Source organism: Lynx canadensis, chromosome B1 (assembly GCF_007474595.2).
Source record: "Lynx canadensis isolate LIC74 chromosome B1, mLynCan4.pri.v2, whole genome shotgun sequence".
Classification (NCBI taxonomy): Eukaryota; Metazoa; Chordata; class Mammalia; order Carnivora; family Felidae; genus Lynx; species Lynx canadensis.
Window position 1 is genome coordinate 142,332,581 of NC_044306.2, and position 20,049 is coordinate 142,352,629.

The 20,049-nt window shown below is 39.3% G+C and overlaps 1 protein-coding gene across 1 annotated transcript in view; it reads right to left on the bottom strand.

Annotated features, from left to right (window-relative positions):
* The window catches only part of FRAS1 (Fraser extracellular matrix complex subunit 1), a 424,264-nt gene that overhangs the window by 256,203 nt on the left and 148,012 nt on the right, over window positions 1-20,049 (bottom strand). The window contains exons 3-4 of the mRNA XM_030313622.1: window positions 12,698-12,805; window positions 4,699-4,791 (exon numbers count right to left, since the gene is read on the bottom strand). Of these exons, the coding sequence (XP_030169482.1) occupies window positions 4,699-4,791; window positions 12,698-12,805 (201 nt within the window). The remainder of the gene's footprint in view (window positions 1-4,698; window positions 4,792-12,697; window positions 12,806-20,049) is intronic.

The following is a 20,049-nucleotide window of genomic DNA, read 5'->3' on the forward strand; positions in this document are numbered from 1 at the left end:
TTCTAAACATCTTGACATTTCACTTCATTAAAATAAGAGCTTGTTCTGTTGCTACTAAGAAACACTAACAGTTGTTTCTTAAACATTTGCAATCACACGACCTTTCACACAGAGACCACAAAAATTAATTACAATAACAACCTGTCAATCACCACATTTTTTCATCTGTAAAATGAGAGGGTTGTGTTAGCTAATCTCTTCAGTACCTTCAAGCTCTCTGATGATGTGCATCTATTATCTAACTCAAGAGACATAAAACGAGGCAGGGGATTCTCCCTTCACAATAAGCTTGAAAATTATGGGAATAACAGCAAACACTTGGTAGGGAATCTCCAATGCTTGGTGTCAAAGCCACAGAAGAAGATCCTTAGGGTGATCCAAAGGGCACAGTTTCTCTCTCTCCTCTCTCTGCCCCTCCCCTGCTTGTGTGCTCGCTCTCTCTCTCTCTCTCTCTCTCTCGCTCTCTCTCAAAATAAATAAACATTTTTTTAAAAAAGGGAGGGCGGGGAGGGGCACCTGAGTGGCTCAGTCCGTTAAGCGACCAACTCTTGGTTTCAGCTCAGGTCATGATCTTATGGTTCTTGAGTTGGAGCCCTGCGTCAGATTCTGGGCTGACAGTGTGGAACCTGCTTGGGATTCTCTCTCCCTCTCTCTCTGCCCCTCCCCTGCTTGTGCTCTCTCTTAAAATAAATAAGCATTTAAAAAAATAACAAAGTGCACAGAGTGATGAAGACAAATTGCTCCCACATCTCTCTTGGGAAAAAGTCACATAAGTCCACTCCATTTTCCTCTCCTATACCTATAGCTAAAACAGTGATGCCGCCCTGAGCAGAGGCAGATTAGAGATCAAGGGGCTTGGCACATGCTGATATATACATATATACATTATAATTATAATATAATACAATATAATTATAATTATAGAATTTTATATATATATATTTATATATAATTTCCTAGTGTTCTCTATACCCATTTACAAAAGCCTCACTTTTTATAAACACTGTGGCAGCAAAGAGAGCTTTGTAAAGTCAAGGAATAATAGATACACAAAGCAATGCCCCCAGATCTGGTTTTAGCTGTGTCATCTTAACCTCATTAATACCTTTTGAAAATATGAGATTTTGACATGGGACAAAAGTGCATTCTGCAGACAACATCTTAAATATATTCTTTTGCATAGCCAACTAATAAGTCGGCCTGGCTGTTGACATAAGTCCAAAGGAAAGATAAGGTCATAAAGTATTTGCCTGGCTTCCTGACGGAACAATAAAATAATTTTTCTTTGTATAATTCGTTCCTGTTATGAAGTTATAGATCCAGAATACTAACTATCTGGGAATGTTCAGTGCATATTATAATTACATCCTCTACTTTGAAGAGAACAAGGCTGCGGAATTCAATATTCATTTCTTCCTTCACACACATAAATTAGTACTGTTAGCGTCACAGACGGCAAGGCGAGCAGACCTCTCTCCTCTACTCAATCGAATGTGGGCACTACGGCATCACCACTTTTTCGGTGAATCTCCACACACTATCTTCTCAGACCTGACATTATCTAGTGATGGGATTCAATTAGTAAAAAAGGGAAAGAGAGAGGATTAATGGTCCTCTTCCCTCCCTTTCACAAGCTAATTTGTGTGGCAAAGAACAGGGAAAAGCATTCCAACGCTCTTTAGGAAAACATATTTCAGGCTTGTCTCCCTGAATGGTTGGCAAGGCTGGGCAGAGATCCAAACACTAATTTGAAGGGATAGCTTTCGGGAGGTCATGGATGAAATAGTCCCCCAAATGCTGGCTGTAATAAGCCCGTGTAAGACTCTCAAATAACCTGGAGTCAGCCAAATGGCTCATGTGTTTTCCTCACTCCAGGGAAGATGTCGGGACTTGTCCTGACTTGTTAGAAGGCTGGTTGTGTAATAAGCTGTTTACCCTGCAAACAAAAGTGGTCCTCTAGTGAGGCGAGGCTGTTTCATTAAAGGGTGGCCTCCTCGTGCTGCCCTGGGCTGGACCCATCCTTGACTTTCCTTTGCTTCCTTCAACCCTATTCTCTTGAGACAGTATCATTTCAACTAATTCCCCTCCTGCCACACTTCCTACAGACTCTTGTAAAGCCCTCTCTTAGGAGAAAGCTTTCACCGTGGATCACCATTCTAAAGTTCTTAAAATATCGGGCTATTTTGTAGCTACAGGGAGAGCATCTCCATGACCTGCCCTATGGGATGCAAGCCAGAGGCTAAAGAGAAGATTATTGCTGTTCCATGAGAAAGGAGTGCTCTGGACTGCTTCCTAAGCAAGCAGAAAGGGTCAAAAACAAACAAACAAACAAAAAAAACCCCAAAACCCTCTAAGATTCAGGAAAAAACCTAGTGATACAAGCAACAAGGTGAGAGTTGGAGCAAACCCAGACAAGTATTTAACCCACAGAAGAAAACAAATAATATTAAAAAGGCTTTGGCAAGAATCTAGGGGAAGTGAAAAAAGTGAGAGGAAGGAAGGGCAGAAAGGCAAGAAACATGATCATTTTAACCTTATTAAGACTAAAATTAGGAAATTTTTTTTGTCTCCGCTTAAAAAAATCATTATTCTATCTCTATTTGAAGAAGTAGACCACTAGAGATTTTTTTCCTTCAAAATAGAGTTCCTGAAATTCAGCTTTTTCTCACTTACATCAAGTACCAGAAATATAACATTTTCTGAGGAGTACGTTTTGAAAGTTGCATATGGGAAAACGACACATGGATATGTTCTTACCCAGTTTAGAGCTTTCCATGTGATGTAATACAGCAGAATGGGGTAGGGGGATGGGGGGAAGAAGGAGGGCTTTCTGAACTCTTCCAGAGAAAGCTGGAGGACAAGAGGATTTCATTTCTTAACTAATCCATCAGCAGATCGGTGGTCCTAGAACCACCCAGCCACATAGGTCGTTGGTCAATGACCAGCATGCCATTGGGACAAGGAGATTGATAAGTTGGAGAAGGAATTTGTTCATTGTTTGAATCCTCCATTGATGTTTACTGAGCACCCACTCTGGGAAAAGTTTAGCGTTAAGTGCCTGGTTAGGTGGGAAGCAAGGAAGATCACTACAAAGATGCAGAAAATACTGTCAATGTTCTCAAGCATCTTAAACCAAGATAAGAAGATTGTGCATGTGCAAAAATATAACACAAGAGAACAAGTGATAAATGTCATTAAACTACAAAGATTTATTGAATTCTGATTTTCCATGTCCCTAGTATCCTCACTCACTCGAGACGTCTGATTGTCCCCTGACCTTATTTTGGATACTAGGTGCTCCTTCATTTGCGAGATTCAGCTTGGTGCTTTTGACCTTGAACCACACACCTATTCAAATCATTATGACCTGGCATTACTTCCACCACCATTATGCTCTGCAGCACTTTCCATTTCACAGGGGTCCCCTTCGGCAGCAAAGTTTACACCACTCCACATAATGCAGACTGAATTGAGCAGCAAAGGGTGATATGTGGTATGAAGACATTCCCAGCATAGATCCTGCTTGGGTGTCTTTCAGCAACACATTGTGCAGAACTGAAAGAGTGGCTTCCTCAGGTAATTAGGAGACAGTGGCTCAAGGGAGATGATCCTGTCCCACGGGGAAAGTACACTATGCTCACCGAGTTTTAGGTACACACTCTGAATAGCAGCCTAGAGTGGGTATATCAAATCCCACTAACCTGAATGGGCAGAGGCATTAACTTGGGGAGGGGTTTGTATCAGGTGGAAGATGAGGATTAAAAGCAAAGAGCCTCTTTCTACCACATTCAACATCACCTACTGCCTCAGGGTAACGTTTAGGTGTAAGTAAAGATGAACTGTACCCATTCCATTTTCATAAGTCCTATAAGAAACCTTGCAATTGTACTTTTTAATCAGTACTTAATGTCTATAAATTAATCCTAAAGGATCTGGTATGACAAAATATAATAAAAGAACTTTAGGATTGATTTCTAGTATTGTGGTTCTAAATGGGGGTAGGTGAGCATTTTGTCCCTTAGGGGAAATTTGTCCATGCCTGCAGACACGTCTGGTTGTCAGGACTTAGGGGTGCTTCCAGCGTCTATATAGAGGGTAAAAATCAGGAATGCTGCTAAATATCCTACAAGGCATAGTTCGGCCCCACCACAAAGCCTAAAATGTCAATAGTGCTGAAGTGTAGAAACCTTACCGTAATTGAAAGAGCCTTGAATTAGGAGTAAGAAAACCCAGGTTCTAGGTCAGGTTATACCACTTATTAGTAACAAGACATTGGGCAAGTACCTTAAGCTCTTCACAATTCAACTTTTTCATCTACAATACAGGAGTAATAAGATCTGCCCTATTCACTCACTCAGGGTTGTTTGTAATTATCAAAGGGAAACAATATATGTGATACAGAGACAAGGTGGTAACTTCATTATTCAGCATCACAACTTCTTCAATCAACATTGTCGAACTATGCTTTATAGACACAAATTCAATCTACAAATATTTACATAGGACCTATGAAATAAGTAGAACCATTTTAATTTTATTCAAGAAACCCAAATGCCTATGGAAAGTCAGATGCGCCTCAGGTCCTCCACAGCCCAGGCAAAGAAAAAAACCTCTCTTGTCAACACAAGTTCAGCATTCAGCTTTCCCTTGTCAATGATCTACAGGCATAGAATCAACCATAGGTCAGAAAACACTTACCGCATAGATTTTCTTTTCATGATGGCAAGATCCGGAAGTCCTCAACACACACTCAGGGCAGCACTGGTTGGCAGCTATTTGAAGCACTTCTCCCTGAGCATTTAAAAACAGCTCAGTGTAAAACAGCAGCAGGAAACACACTCACAGTGGCTCATGGGACCCCAAGTCATCTCAGATACACTAAATTTCATGAGTTTCCACGGGTGACAACAGACGGGATAAACCAAATAAACTGACAAAAAGGATTCTCTCTGTCAAGATGAGCTTTTCTCAAAGTTAAAACGAACCCCCCTGTGAAAGCAATTTCCTTGAAAATTGTCTACACCTTTTCACATGTAATGAAGTGGAGAATTTTATTCGCTAGAAATGTTCCACCTGAGTGTCACACAAGAAAAGAAGTTGGGGTGAGAGAAGAGCTATATCTCCCTGAAAAGTTTGTTTCCCTCTGCTGAGAAGAGAAGACTTGGGATGAGGGTGGGGGTGGGGTGGCCACAGAACTGGCAGGTCTTCTAGCTACCTGTGGAGGCCTGCTGCAGCAGGTGGGGGTTGGGGAGGGGGATGAAGTTCTGATGTTCACTTTTACTGAACAGAGTAGCAAGGCACATGGGGCAGGGGACTGACAAAGCTGAGAGAGGAAACAGCATTGTTGTGAAGGTATCACGTGTACTGCAGAGAGCCAGCTAGAGTTCCTGGACTCCAATAAAGATCTACATTGTTTTTCAGGGCTACTGTAATTCGAATAGTGTTTCCTATCGAGATGCGATACTATCAAAGGAACGGGCTACCACGTGATATCCCGGGATCTCCTGGGAAGTTGTCATGTTAACTAACCATCCATTTGCCACTGTGAAGACTCCATCTATCCAAGCGTTATTAAAACTGTGGCGCAAAGAGCATATGTTTGTCTTTGGGGCCCAGTGATCCTCTGACTCATCTTGCTTTTCCACTTAGAAATCTTAGCATTTCAACAAGTCTTAAAGAAGTGACAGACTGGGCAATGAGTGATTTTGACCAAAAATGGTAAAAGAGCCTGCATTAGCCAGGAAATCACAGCTTGTCCACAGAATAAAAGTCTACAAAGAATTCATCCAGTAGAATGAAAATATGTGTGTGTGTGTGTGTGTGTGTGTGTGTGTGTGTATGCATGCATGTGTGTGTATTAATGTTTCTTTGATATTTGAGGTTTCTTCCATTTAAAAAAATGTACCTACAAGAGAATTCTAATTTTATGTAACTACATCCACAAGAGTGGGTGAGAAATGGGACTAAGATTTTACCACTGTTAATCCACAAGACAGATAAATACAATTTTATCTAGCAACAGTGATCACCAAATGCCTCCTATTCGCTTGACAAGAGATAAAATATACAATATGGGGTTTTATAAAATTGTTCATACTATGCAACATTAGTGACTTTTCAAAACAGTGCTCTCTGAACCCAAAAGGAAACTACACTTGTCTGATTTTCACAGTAAACTGTAGAAAACATATTAGCCTAATTTGCATTAAGAATTTCACACAGATAGAAAATAAGGTAATCCAAGTGTTGTTTATATCCTAACATGGAAGCAGGGAGCAAGGAAGAAAGGCAGATAAAATCAAGGACCATTTTATGCACCCAAATTAGTTTTGTTTTCTATAAAAACTGATTTTTCAGACTGGCCCTCAAAACTCATTTCATAATATAATATTATTTATTTGTGAACATCAGTGGGGGGCCCCAGCTTGAGTCTAACTATTGAACTTGTGGTAGAACATAAAAGAGGTGATTGGGTCTAAAGGAAGAGCAAAAGATTTTGCATGTGGGCGCTTAGAGAAGGAGAGACAGAGTTCTTGCTTCGTGACCATGTAACCTTGCATAGCCCTGTGAGCTGTGAGCTGCATGGAACACATAAACCTAGGGTTTGCATTGAGGAACAGTGGGAAGTAACTGTATGTGCAAGAGATATCAGTGAAAATTGCTAGGGTTTCTGGGCAAGATTACTTGCATAGGATCTACAAAAATCAACCAACAATAATTATGATGATCGTTTGGTAAAGATAGCTAACACTTAACTGAGTACTTAGAATAGCCAGGTACTCTTGTAAGCATATACATGTATGTGCATATACATATACATATATGTGTGTATGTATGTGTATATATGTATTATGTTTGTATATACACAATATATAATTCTCACAATTTAATTAGGTAAATAGTATTATTAGCCGCATTGAGGCTTGCAGCCGAAACCCCACATGTAATATGGTGTTCCCTTGCATGGTATTGCCCTCCTCTATACATATATATTCTCCAGAAATCCTGAGGAGAGGATTGGTCCCCACAGGACTGGGTTAAATAATTAAGGTTCTAAATACCTCGGTTCTCTTTTTCTCAATATTTTTCTGTCTCTGTCTTTCTCCTTATTCCTAGGTAGCTAGCTCTCCAGCTAGCTATTCTAGATAGATATAGGAACTGGATATAGAATCTGTTAAGTATGGATAGGATGGATGGATAGATAGATAGATAGATAAATTGACAGAAAAAGAGGAAACATGTATCAGAATTTCCATTGACAATAGATTATTTCCAGTCAATCTATGAGTAAAACAAATTGTAAAAGGACTTTTAAACATTTTTAAAAGATGAGAGTAACAAAAGTTATTTATTAATAATAATAACTTAGGGTACAATGGTGATTCATTAACCTGTGCCGTGAACTAATGTAAGTATACCACAGCAGATTTGAATGACAACACATATTGCTGAGAAACACAAAGGAAACCTTAAAAACAACATGGTAGAGTAGAAATTATATTCGGTCATGAGTCAGGGCCTAAAGTATTGTCATGGCTGGACCACTTGCTAGCTCTGTGTCTTTGAGCAAGTGACTAAACCCCTACAGGTCTGTTTCTTTGTCTATAAAATGAGAAAGTCTGACTAAATGAATTCCAAAGGCCTCTTGTAGTTCTATCACTCCATAATCTATTTCATTACTTAAAATAAAGAACCCAAGTGCTCTATGATATACTCACATGATCCTGGAGTAGGAAATTTCTTATGGTTGGATCATTTGGTCCAACCCTCTCATTTTACACAGAAGGAAACTCCTTAGAGTTTCGCAGTCTTCAATTATGTCATTCTTTTTATTACTATCATTCACCAATTTTCTGATCACTGTTTCATACTCACTCGCTAAAGACTTGGCTCCGAGGTCGCAGTTTCTTTTCTACACTATGTCTAGATATAATTCTGGACAACTTCAATGTCCATGAAACTGGCATTCTATCCTTGTACATTCTTAACCACTTCAATTCAAACAATCCTCCTCTCCGCTTCACTTGAGTCCCCACATGGTCATGGTTGACCTTGGGACCTATCTACACTCCAAATTATTCTATAACAGAAACCTTCAACTCTCTGAATCTGAACCTTCGGGACTTTATCTCTCTCTCACCCTCACTCCCACCATCTCACGTCTTTCAGCAGAACGACACTTTTTTCCCTCGAAGTCATTCAGCTCCCAAATGGCCTCATTTTCCTATTCATGTTAGCCTCAATGTCCAATCCTTACTGTATATTTATTCTTTCTCTCCATTGATATGGAAAAGCCTAATCCAGGATCTATTCCACAATTTGTCATTTCTGGCTAGTAAACATTGATGAGAAAATTATCCCATTATGCAGCTTGGTACCCGCACAGGTTCCTGATGTCCTGCTCCATGGGCCCTTAATATCACGCACACATACTTTACCTCAACCTTGGTCAGTCCCTTTCTCTTCTCAGTGACAGCTCCTAATATCCACTCTCTTTCTGCTCCCAACCAAATCTCAAAATCTTCACAAAGTCAGATTAGATATGAACTACTTCAGTTTCCTGTCCCTTTTTTTACTTACAAATCTAACTATATCTGTATCTGTCCATGTCTCTTTCTTTCCAGTTTTAGAGAATGAGGTTGGCCTCCCTACCCCAACCTCTGGATCCCATACACTCTGCTTCCCAAAAACCACTCCTTCTAATTCATTCATTCTGTCTGTCTTCCCTACCCCATCTCTCATATCATCAGCTTCTCTCTCTCTTCTAGGTCACCACCCTTTTTCCTCCTAGCATGATCATGTCTGTATCATGCTAATATCAAAAAATGAAAACAAAACCAAAACCCTCTCCCTTCTCTTGTTTGGTCATTCTGCAAGTATTGACGAAGCGTCGTACACTGTGCTGTTCGATGGGCTGCAATCGTGAAGAAGACATGGTTTTTGCTCTCAAGAAGCTAAGAGTCTGGAGGAGGAAGCAAACAAGTAAATAGGCATTTGCAGTCTACTTAAGAGCTATAAGAAAAGCAGCAACACAGGAAGGCTCAATGGTTAGGGATGAGAGGTTCAAAGAAGCTTCACAAATGACTGGTGTCTGCCTAATGCCCCATTTCTCTCCTTCTAGTCTCAGCAAAGCTCCCTGCAAGAGCAGCCTTTACTTGGCTTCCTTTCCCTACTTTCTATTCACTCAAACTTCTGTGATATAGCTTCCTCTCCCACCACTCTACTGACACCATCTTCAAGGTGGCCTGTGATCAACACTGTTGATACAAACTCCTTCTGGAAACTCGCTACTCTCCTGGCTATCATCATACTGCTCCCTTCTCTGGCCACTTCTTACCTCTTACCTCTTTGACCATGTCTCTTTAATCTTCCTAAGATCCCTCTCTTATGTTCACCTCCTTGTAAATGACTGTGCTCCCCAAATTGCATCCTTGATCTTATACTCTTTCTTCACAAAATCTCTTTATATGAGCTCATTAAATCTAAAGGTTTACACTACTGACTATATGCTAATAATACCCACACAATATTTCCAACCTTGCCTTCTCCTCTAAGCTTTAGACTCATATATGGGCTCCCTTTTTGACATGCCCACCTGGCTTCTCCATGGACATTTCAAACTCAATGTTCCCTAAAGTGAAATCATCATTTCCTCCCAGACAGAATGCTTGTCCTCATTATCACATATTTTCAATATCAGTCAGTGGCTCAGCTAACAAATCATCAAACCATAAATATGGGAGTCATATCTTCTTTTCCTTTCCCTCACTCTTCTAACTTCATTTAGTTCTGCCTAGTTATCCCCTAAATGTTCTTGAACCTGCCCTTTCCTCTTGAGCCCTACACTACTGGCGCTCTGATTCAGGTGCTCATCCCTTCATCTAGATTATTCTCATGGCCTCTGAATTGATCTCCTCATTTCTAATATGCATTATCTTAGAAAAACCAAAGAGATCTTTCTTAAAAGTTGGAAATTATACCCACATGTCTGAAATCTTCATTAGTAATCTATTATCTTAAAAATAGAACCCCAAGCTCCATAGCACAGCATAGTACAAGGCTTTCCATAACCTCGAACTTACCAACTCTCTAGCCTTATCTCTCATTCATTCATCCAATCGGTCAAAAAATATTTATTGAGTGCCTACCATGTGTCAGGTGCTATTGTAGGTGCTGAGGATATACAGTGAATACAAGAGACAGTAAACAAGAAGTATCAGTAAAATATATAGTATGTCAGATATTTGTGCCAAGAAGAAAAATAAAGCATGGAGGAGGAATAGGAAATGTGTGATGGGGTAGAGATTTGCAATTTTTTTCAAGTTTTATTTATTTATTAATTTAAGAGAGAGAGGGAGTGGGGAAGGGAAAGGAGGACAGAAAATCCCAAGCAGGCTCCATGCTGTCAGCACAGAGCCCAACATGGGGCCAAACTCACAAACCAAGAGATTATGACCTGAGCCAAAATCAAGATTTGGATGCTTAACCAACTGAGCCACTCAGGTGCCCCGAGATTTGCAATTTTAAATAGAATGACATTAGTGCAAGACTTAAAGGAGGTAAAGGAGGTAAAGAATCAAGTGATTGACATATATATATCTCTCCAGAGAATGAACAATTTCATCAGGAAAAGCAGTACAAAGGCCCAAATGGCGAAAGTGGGCCTGACATATCCAGGAACACCAAGCAGGCTTGGTGCCTGAAGCAGGGTAAGCAAGGAAGAAAACAGTAGATTAATTAAAGCGGTACAGTAGTACTTTACAGGACACTGTGAGCAGTTACTCTAAGTGAGAAAAGAAGCCATTGGAAGCCACTGGAGGAGTTTAAGGAGAGAACCAACACGATATGGCTTAATTTTTAATAGGATAACGCTGGTTGCTAAATCAAGATTACAGTGAAGAAGCAGATCCAGAAACAGTGAAACATGAGGCTAGAGTGAGAATACAGACAAAAAAATGATAATAGGTAGAACCAGAGCTAAGAGCAGGGAAATTACATTTGGGATCTACGGTTTTATGAAGAAAGCTGGGGAGTTGCTAATGCACTGGATGTGAGATGTAGGAGGTGGTGGGGAGGTCAAGGATGATGCTAAGTGTTCTGGCCTGAGCAACTGGGAGAAAGGAGTTGACATTTACTGAGATGAGAAAAATTAGAAAAGCAAATTGGGAAGGGACAACATCATGTTTGGTATAGAACAGAAGTCAGAAACTTATTTTCTGTAAAGGGCCAGATAATAAATATTTTAGCCTTTGAGGGCCACATTTGGTCTATGTCACAACTACACAACTTTGTCCTTGTGCTATAAAAGCAGCCACAGATAACACATAAACAAATGAGTATGCCTGTGTTTCAACAAAATTTTGTTTATGGACATTAAAATTTAAGTCCATATAATTTTTATACCATGAAATATTGTTGTTTATCTTTTTCCAACCTTTTAAAAATGTAAAAAGTGTTCTTTTGTTATAGGTCATACAAAAACAAATGGCAGGCCAGATTTCATCTGCTGAGCCCTGGTACAGAACACATTTAATTTTCAGCAATATGATCAATATCTTCCAACATTTCATTCCAGGCTTCTTACAGGATACCACAGCTGTTCACGTGCAGCAGAAGAGGGTGTATCTTCATGGCCTTTATGTGACCAGCTCAGATTCTGACATAACATGCTAAGCAGCAAAGTAGAGATCTTTTAGGAGTATTGGCTCCAAAAAATAGAAAGCCCCATATTTACAACAAAAGATTATTAAATTTACCAACACTGGATGTACACCCAGCTTCTCAGAAATAAACCCATGAAGAAATTGAGGGCTACGCTGAAAGGTAGAAAGAACCTTCCCTCCAACGTTAGAAACAAACAGAAACATATTAGCGCTAGATGGCATAAAGTCTCAAGATTCATTATTATGGGGGGGGGGGAGAGAAAGAGAAAAATAAACTGTACCTGTGAAATTGACAGAATGCTTTTTAAAGAAAAAAATTTAGTCTTCTCCACAAAGTTTCAAATGTTCAAATTTGAAGCTTAAGCTTTTTTTTAATAGATTCACTTTAAAAAGAAAAGAGTCAGCACCTGGAAAAAATATTCTAACAGAATAGATGTGTCAGAAAAAAACTGAAAATTTTTAACAAAGGGGAAAGGAGGAAATATCTCTCATATACTTGGTCAACCAGGAGATTTCTCAAGTCAAAGGTCTTAGTGAGCTCAATGGCAGCACAATAATGTTGGTGGGAGAATAAATAGTATTTTTGGAAAACCATCTTCAAGAAGTCAATGATGACTTTCAGTCCATTCAATGGCTTGTAAATGTTGTGGTGATTATCAACAGCTTTGGCACTGGTCAGCCCCAGGGAACTCTCTGGGCAGCAGATGATTAACTGCATAATCATAGTTAGGTTGCTTGAAATCTCCAGGCTTCATATCCTCATCTGTAAAGTGGGGATAAAGATACTTGCCCCACATGATATTAAATGGGATAACGCTTGTAAACCTTTCACTGAGTGCCTGGTCCAGAGTAAATTCTCAATAAACAGAAATTAAGATATTCTTAGATGTGATGTTAAAATTCTCTTCTGAATTTCGTAAGGCTTCCAGTTAGAGATTGGGATCGATGTCAGAAACAAACGACTGAAAAGATGCAGAAACCCTAACCTTCTCTGACTTTACCTGTTCATTTAGGATACAATTAGGATGACATACCTTTTCAAAGGCACACTGAGGGTTTCTGCAAACAGCAGGTTTGCAGATAACGATGTTGCCATGGCAACGGCAGTTCTGGCATGAATCAGGCTTCCAAGTTGTGGCATCCTGCAAAGAAGCATAAGCTTTCAGTTAAAAACTGATCAGTCAAGGTATGAGCACAGCGAAGCAGCACCATCAACAGCCCACAGCCTAAACAATTAAAAAGCAACAGAAAGTCACAGGCACACACAGTGCTTGCTGGGCACTGATTAAACCCCGAGAGGCAATAAAAGCAGTATAATCCATTTCACCACAGTCAGCCCACGTCGCCAAAAACAAGGGCATGCGGCAGAGAGCTGTCGATACCCAGAGTAAAAAACATCGATTGGCCTGAAACCTCAGGAGGACACGCTGCTCCCTGACTTGAAGTTTCTCTTTGTTGTTAACTAACAGAAACCATCGGAGCATGTTTAAAGGAAAATGACACTTGGACTGGGAGTAACCAGCATCCTAAAAGCAGGATTTGCCAGTAGATAACATCAGCACCTTAGACTTCACTTTCTGTCTCTTGCATACTGCATATTCTAATGCTCACAGCACAAGGACCTGGGTAAGTAGTTCAATATTTTTGAAGCAGATCAACCAACATATTGAGTAACTATTGTATGCCCAGATGTACACTAAACATACTGGGGTACAAAAGAAGCATGCATATGAGCACAATCCATAAGATTCTCACAAATTATTATGGATTATGAACATGAGGGCCTTTGACTTGAACCGGGATGAGCTGGGACTTCCCCACAAAAAAGCGGAGACCAAGTGGGATAGTTAATGTTACACGTCAACTTGGTTAGGCTGTGGTGTCTTGTTTGGTCAGACACCGCCTACATGTCGCTAAGATATTCTGTAGATGTAATTAACATTTACACTCAGTTGATTCAGTAAAGGAGATTACCTTCAATAACATGATAAGCCTCATCCAATCAGTTGAAGGTCTTTAGAGCAAAAACTGACGTTTCTTGGAGAGGAAGGAATTCAACCTCAACAGTAAAACATGGAATTCTGCCTGAGTTTCCAGGCTACCAGTCTGCCCTACAAATTTCAAAATTTCAGACTCGTGACTGCAACTTCAAATCTTGCCTTAATTTCCAGCCTTCTGGCCTGCCCTACAGATTTTGGACTTGTCAGTCCTCACAACTGCATGAGCCAATTCCATGGAAAAAAAACCCAAACCCATTTATATATATATATATTTAAAGATACACATATGTCTCCTTTTGGCTCTGTTTCTCTGGAAGACCATGTCTGCCATACCAGTGCTAGTACAGATTTACATGGAGGTGCACAACATTCCCAAGCACAAATGAGGTCATTCTTTCACACCGAGAAATGGTCTTAGAAAATGTGCTTCAAACCCAAAGTCATTTAAGAAACACAAGATATATCTGAGGTAAGGTAACATTCCCAGTGGCTAATTCACAAAAACTCTGAGCCAAAGCAAATGAGTACTAGAACCTGATTTGGAATACCTCTGAATTTCTTTCTTTGTTTTTTTCTTTTATTGTTATAGCACATGCCTCTGAAATTGACAATACTGTGCCAACTACAGTCTCCTCTTAAGCAAAAGAGCAATGACAAGTAGGCAAGGAAAAACAGGTTTCATTCCCTGTAATGTAAACGATGTAATATATGTCCCTTGCTGATTTCAAGAATGCAATATTAGTTTCAAGGTATAGATTAAATAAAAATGACAACTTCACAAAGCCAATGGCCACCATTTATTGACTTATTTTATGCTGACTTATGCATGACTTTGGGAGCAAGAAGCACTGATAGAGGAGGCATTTGTAGTACTGGAGGTGGGTGGCCTAGTTTGCTTTCCTGACCTCTGCCATCATTCTAGAGGGCTGGGCCCAGCAGAGAGGGAAGTTAGTGCACACTTCTCTGAAAAGCACTGACATGTGTGACAACTCTGTAGTGCTGGCACTATTATTAGGACTATTCCCACTTTATGAATGAGGAAACAAGACATGAGAGGTTGAGTAATTTGCTCAAATTCACAAAACTCTAAGAGATCTAAATACTCAGGGTCAGGAGCCAAGCTGCCTGGATTTGAATCCTGGTGTCACCATTCACAACAGTGAGTCTGTCATTGGGGCACCTGGGTGGCTCAGTTGGTTCACCCGCTGACTCTTGATTTTGGCTCAGGTCAAGGTCTCAAAGTTTGTGAATTCGAGCCCCATATCAGGCTCTGTGCTGATGGCATGGAGCTTGCTTGGGGTTCTCTCTCTCTCTCTCTCTCTCTCTCTTTCAATCTCTCTCTCTCTCTCTCTCTCAAAATAAATAAATAAACATTAAAAAACCAAAAAGAACAGTGAGTCTGTTATCAAGTTAAGGTGTCTGTGCCTAGAATTTTTTATCTGTAAAGTAGTAATGATAAAGTACTTAACTCATAGGGTTGTTGAAAGGATCAAATGGGATGATGTATTTAAAGAGATCCGAGCAGTGCCTAGAATTTACTGAGGGCCTATTAAATGTAATATATTTTTAATCCAAATGCTTCCTAAGATGTCATAATCATTTAGCAAACATCTCCTAAACATTTTCTTTTCTCAGAGTGAAAACAGTCCCATAAGTACCTGACTTCCCCATCTTCCCACATCAGGCCACACAGGTAAAGCAGAGTGAAATTATTATTTAATTAGGACCCTAGGACTGAAAGGATTCAGGACATTGCAGGAGAAGGGAAGAATGAATCCACACATTGATTTTCAAGAGTACTTAGGAAACTGGAAAAGTCCCTGTGTCGCTGAGCTGACCTAACCAGGAATCCATGTCTTCCTTTCATGCAGATATGGGATGGCATTACCACCTCCATGGACTCCCTTCAGCTCAGTATGGTTCTAAGGCACAGTCACCTTCACTCTCTCTAGGCCTGGCATTCTTACACCAGGGGTCAACTTCTTCTCTGCATGTCAATTATTGTCTCAGAGGCCCCAGACTCCGAAACAGTCCATTATACTTGTTAGCAGCTCTCAGTCACTGCACTTGGCTTACTGAACTTTAAATAGGATCCTCTAAAAACATGGAATCATATTTTACTTTCACTCATAGAAGCATAATTTTTTCCTTATGTTAATTCAAAGTTAAATTTATCTGGGCCCAAGAGGCCTTCCTGAATGTGTTTATGAATCTGTCTTCCTATCAGACTATCACTCTTTAAAGAAGGAGATCTCATTTTATTCCTCTATATATCCCCTTCACCAAGCATGGTTCCCGAGTGCTGGATGAATTAGTTAATGAACAATCCTGAGTACTTGCTAACCCTCAAGAAAGCATCTCTCCCTGAAAATTGAGATATCCCAGTTAGAATGCAAGATCTTGATAAAACAATGTTTAAGTGACAGCACTACAAAATCCCCATAATGTTGATGGCTATTACTTCACTGGAATCAAACCTTGCTTGAAAAAATTTTTCTTCATCTGGCCATCGGACTTATCAAAAACTTCCTTATGTTGATGTCCTAATAGAGTAAGTAATTTATGGCTAATTTAAAATAAAATGAGCACTTTACCAATGCCTGGATAGATAGCCATATATTTTTCAGGTCTAAAACTTTACGAATCAATTTCTACGGTTCCATAAAATTGCTTTATGAAGGTAGGGATAGGAGAGTTCCTCAATAGCTAAAACTTTGGATAAAGCTATAAAGTCCAAAGAAATAACATTGTAAAGTAAGTTTTACAGATTTTCCATGTTACTGTTGCAATTCTGTTGCTTTATAATCCTTTCTTGCAATCTAACACACTCTGCAAAAGAAGTCTTAAAATAGTTTTTCCCTAGAATATAGATTAAGGTATTAGATTATGACAAACCTAAAAAGCAATCGAAATATAATCTGTTAATCAGTTTATAATATTTTAATAATATATGAATCAAATTCTCTTATAGATAATACGGTGTCTCCATCTACAAATATCTTAAAGTGATAGCCAGGTAATTCAAGAAAAATAAATTATTTCACTTGGTTAAGTATTTATTGAACATTTGATTCATGCTAAAAATATACAGTGAATATATCCCTCATCAGTACTAAAATTTCTGGGGGGAAATTATTTACAGTATTCTGTAAGAGCAGTTATATCAACTGTCAACATAAATTTTCTTCAATTTGAATAGTATAATAACCCTATTTTAATTATTAATTCGTCTCATTTTAAATTCCCTTGGTTTCTTAGACCAAAAATGAGAAAAAAGAAATAAAGCTCACCCAAAGCTGTGCTTTCAACTTACAAAATAATATGTAGAATATAATGCCATTTTTATAATAAAAATATACTTCTGTGCATGGAAACAAAATATGGAATTATATAAGGTAGTAAGTGAAAGATGGTCATTCTCCAGTATGGACTGTAGGTAACTTTTTGGGTTTTTTCCCCTTTATCCTATCTACAGTTTCTATTCTTTTCAGTAACAAAAATATATAATTTATGTGATTTTTTTAGCATATTAAAATTTTCTAGAAAAGCTTGACCAGTATAATAGGCATGTATATTTCCCATTTATTCAATAAAATATTTCTTTAAATAAAATAGTTTCACAAAAACCTCAGCTTCTCAAAGCCATCTTTAGGTGACTCAATGCTGGGATACAGAGCTGATGAGAAACTCTCAGGTGGGGAGACATGGACCAGGACCCCTGGCTTCTCTGGGTGGTAGGATAGCTATAGGCGGCTTGGGCATCAGGTCCCTATACACTCATATTCTGGAAGATGGTACAACACTCTCGCTTTTATGAGTTTCTTTTCCTATTTTGATAAATCTTCTTGGCATCAAGAATTACTGATTCTTCTGTCCTTATGTTTAGCCCTTGGGAGATCCAAAGCTTCCTTGAGTCAAATGGGAAGACCTAGCTGGAGATTGCATGGTGAGGGTACAGGTTTGGGACTGACAAATGAAAGCTGTTGGAATCACATTGGAAGAAGTGGGTGCTAACAGTCTCTCCAAGCACCTTCTGGGGAACAAGGTAGCTTGTAACTTGGAGCAAACCAGGCTCCAAAGTGGGGATCTTGAATGAAGATGGTTCAGGATAGGATTGTCATAACTTGATGCACCAGATCATGCTTTTCTCCTCCTTAAAAAGTTCAAGTGGTAACTTATTTCTCTCCCTGATTTCATTTTCTACCCTCTCTCTGAAACCGTTTTTACCTGGCTCTAGCTATGCTGGTTTTCTTTGCTATTCCTGAAACTACCAAGTATGTTCCCAGCTCAGGGCCTTAGAATGTGTCATTCTCTCTGTTTGGGGTGCTCTTTCCCCCCAAACATCACCATGACTTATTCTTTCATTTCATTCAAGTGGCTGCTCAAATACCACCTCCTCAGATAGTATTTTGCACCTATCTATTCCTTTACTTGGTTTTCTTCCTCGTAGTCACCACTTAACATCATATTATACAGTTGTTTACTAATGGTCTTTCCTTTTCCCACTAGAACATAACCCTAAAAGATCAGGAATTTTGTTTGTTTTGTTCACTTCTGTGTCCCTAATGTCTAGAACAGTATCTGCACATAGTAGATGAAACTTACATGATCTTTTAAAATCACCTTTAAAATATAAGGTAGAACAACAACAACAACAAATATGTTGTATTCCTTTTTCTGCCAACCATAGGTAAATAGGATCTGGGCATTGAACTGGCATGTGGGAGGTGGAGTTAAATCAAACTACCTATCACATATTTAACAGGGAGCCATTTATCTAAACTTCTTGAGTTATTCCCAAACTTTCTTGCACTCAGTAAGATTTTTAAAAATTAATTGTGTTTCCTACTTGTCCTTCAACTCAAGAGAAGGCCACAATATTCAACTGGGTCTCATATCTTCATTTCTGGAGGTTTATTTTCTGACAAGTCTAGTTTTCAGAAAAGATAATCCATAAAAAAAGTTTCGTTGACCCAGCTCCAGTTCAGGCACGGAAATAATGTTCTTGTTTGTCAAGGAACCATAAAGAAACGAATCAATAACTTTCATAAGGTTATTTTAGAGTTCAATTCTTCTCCCCAAGTGCCCTTCCTCAGACAGCTTAGATAAACAATACCTTTTTCATTCAGTCTCATTTTAAAGTTCATGTAAAGCTCCTTATCCAGCCTCAAATAAAAAGAAGCAGAAGACACATATTGTTAAGGAAAGATAGGAGTCCTTATCTTTACATTAAATTCTCTTCTTTCAGGAGGAGCAAATGCCAAATGAGAGAGAAAATGGCAGACCACTTCCTGTCTGAGACCTATTTCAAAAGCTTGCTTCATATAAGGCCCCCTTATGGAGTTTGTTGTTTTCCACACCAAGGACCTAAGTAGTTTCCCATTACTGCATCCTGGAGAGACTAGCTTGTACCTGATGTCTTCCTCCAGCTGTCTTAAAATGATAAACTCAAAGGCACCAGCTATAAGAAAATCAGTTTGGATACAGAAACAACAGTATGAATCACAGATGAAAAGACAGCTGCTACACATAACTGAAAATGTCTTTGTTCAACTGGCTGACAAAAGTCGCTGAACAGCATGCCAAGTTAACATCAAGTTCCTGTACATATGTTTCCTTAGGGTAGTGTGGTAGCACAGGCAGGGGCAGGGGAAGGAAAGGGAACAAGTTCCTGCCATGTGCCAGTATTTCCGTGAGTCCCCCATACACACGCTAGCCTATTGGTCCTCCCAGCAACTTGTGAACAAAGTATCACTACCTTATATTTTATAAAGGAGGGAATAGGGTGTCAAAAGACTGAAGGAATTGTCCACAGCACATAAGTCATGAATAGATCTGGATTCAAACCCACCTTTTTCTTCCATGCTCTACTATTGTCATATAATATCAATAACAATAGAATGCCTTCTATTGTATAGCAGTCTTACCAGTTCAAATCACACTTACTTCCATCTCTCACTCTACAAGCCAAAATTAGGCACAACAGGGCAGTGCTGCAAATCTTCAGAGGAAAGGACTGTGGGGTTAAGTGACTTATCTGCCTAAAATATTCCCCATGCCTGCAAAGCATACTCCTACCCCCTTTTAATCTAACTTCCATCATCATGTCCTCCAGGTCTCAGTTGAAATATTACTTCCTCAGGGAGGACCTCCCTGCCTCCTTGACTAAGGTAATATTTCCCTGCCCCATGTTCCCAAAACTTTCCCTACTTTTACAATGCAAGACTTATTCCTCCCAGGTCTATTTTGCCCAGAAAAGAAGAAGGAGAAAAATGGCACTTTCTGGATTCCAGACTCTGAGACACATTCAGATCTTTTATATTTCTCCCTAAAATATTGTGAGATAGATATCATCATCCCCACTTTACAGATGAGGAAACCAAGGT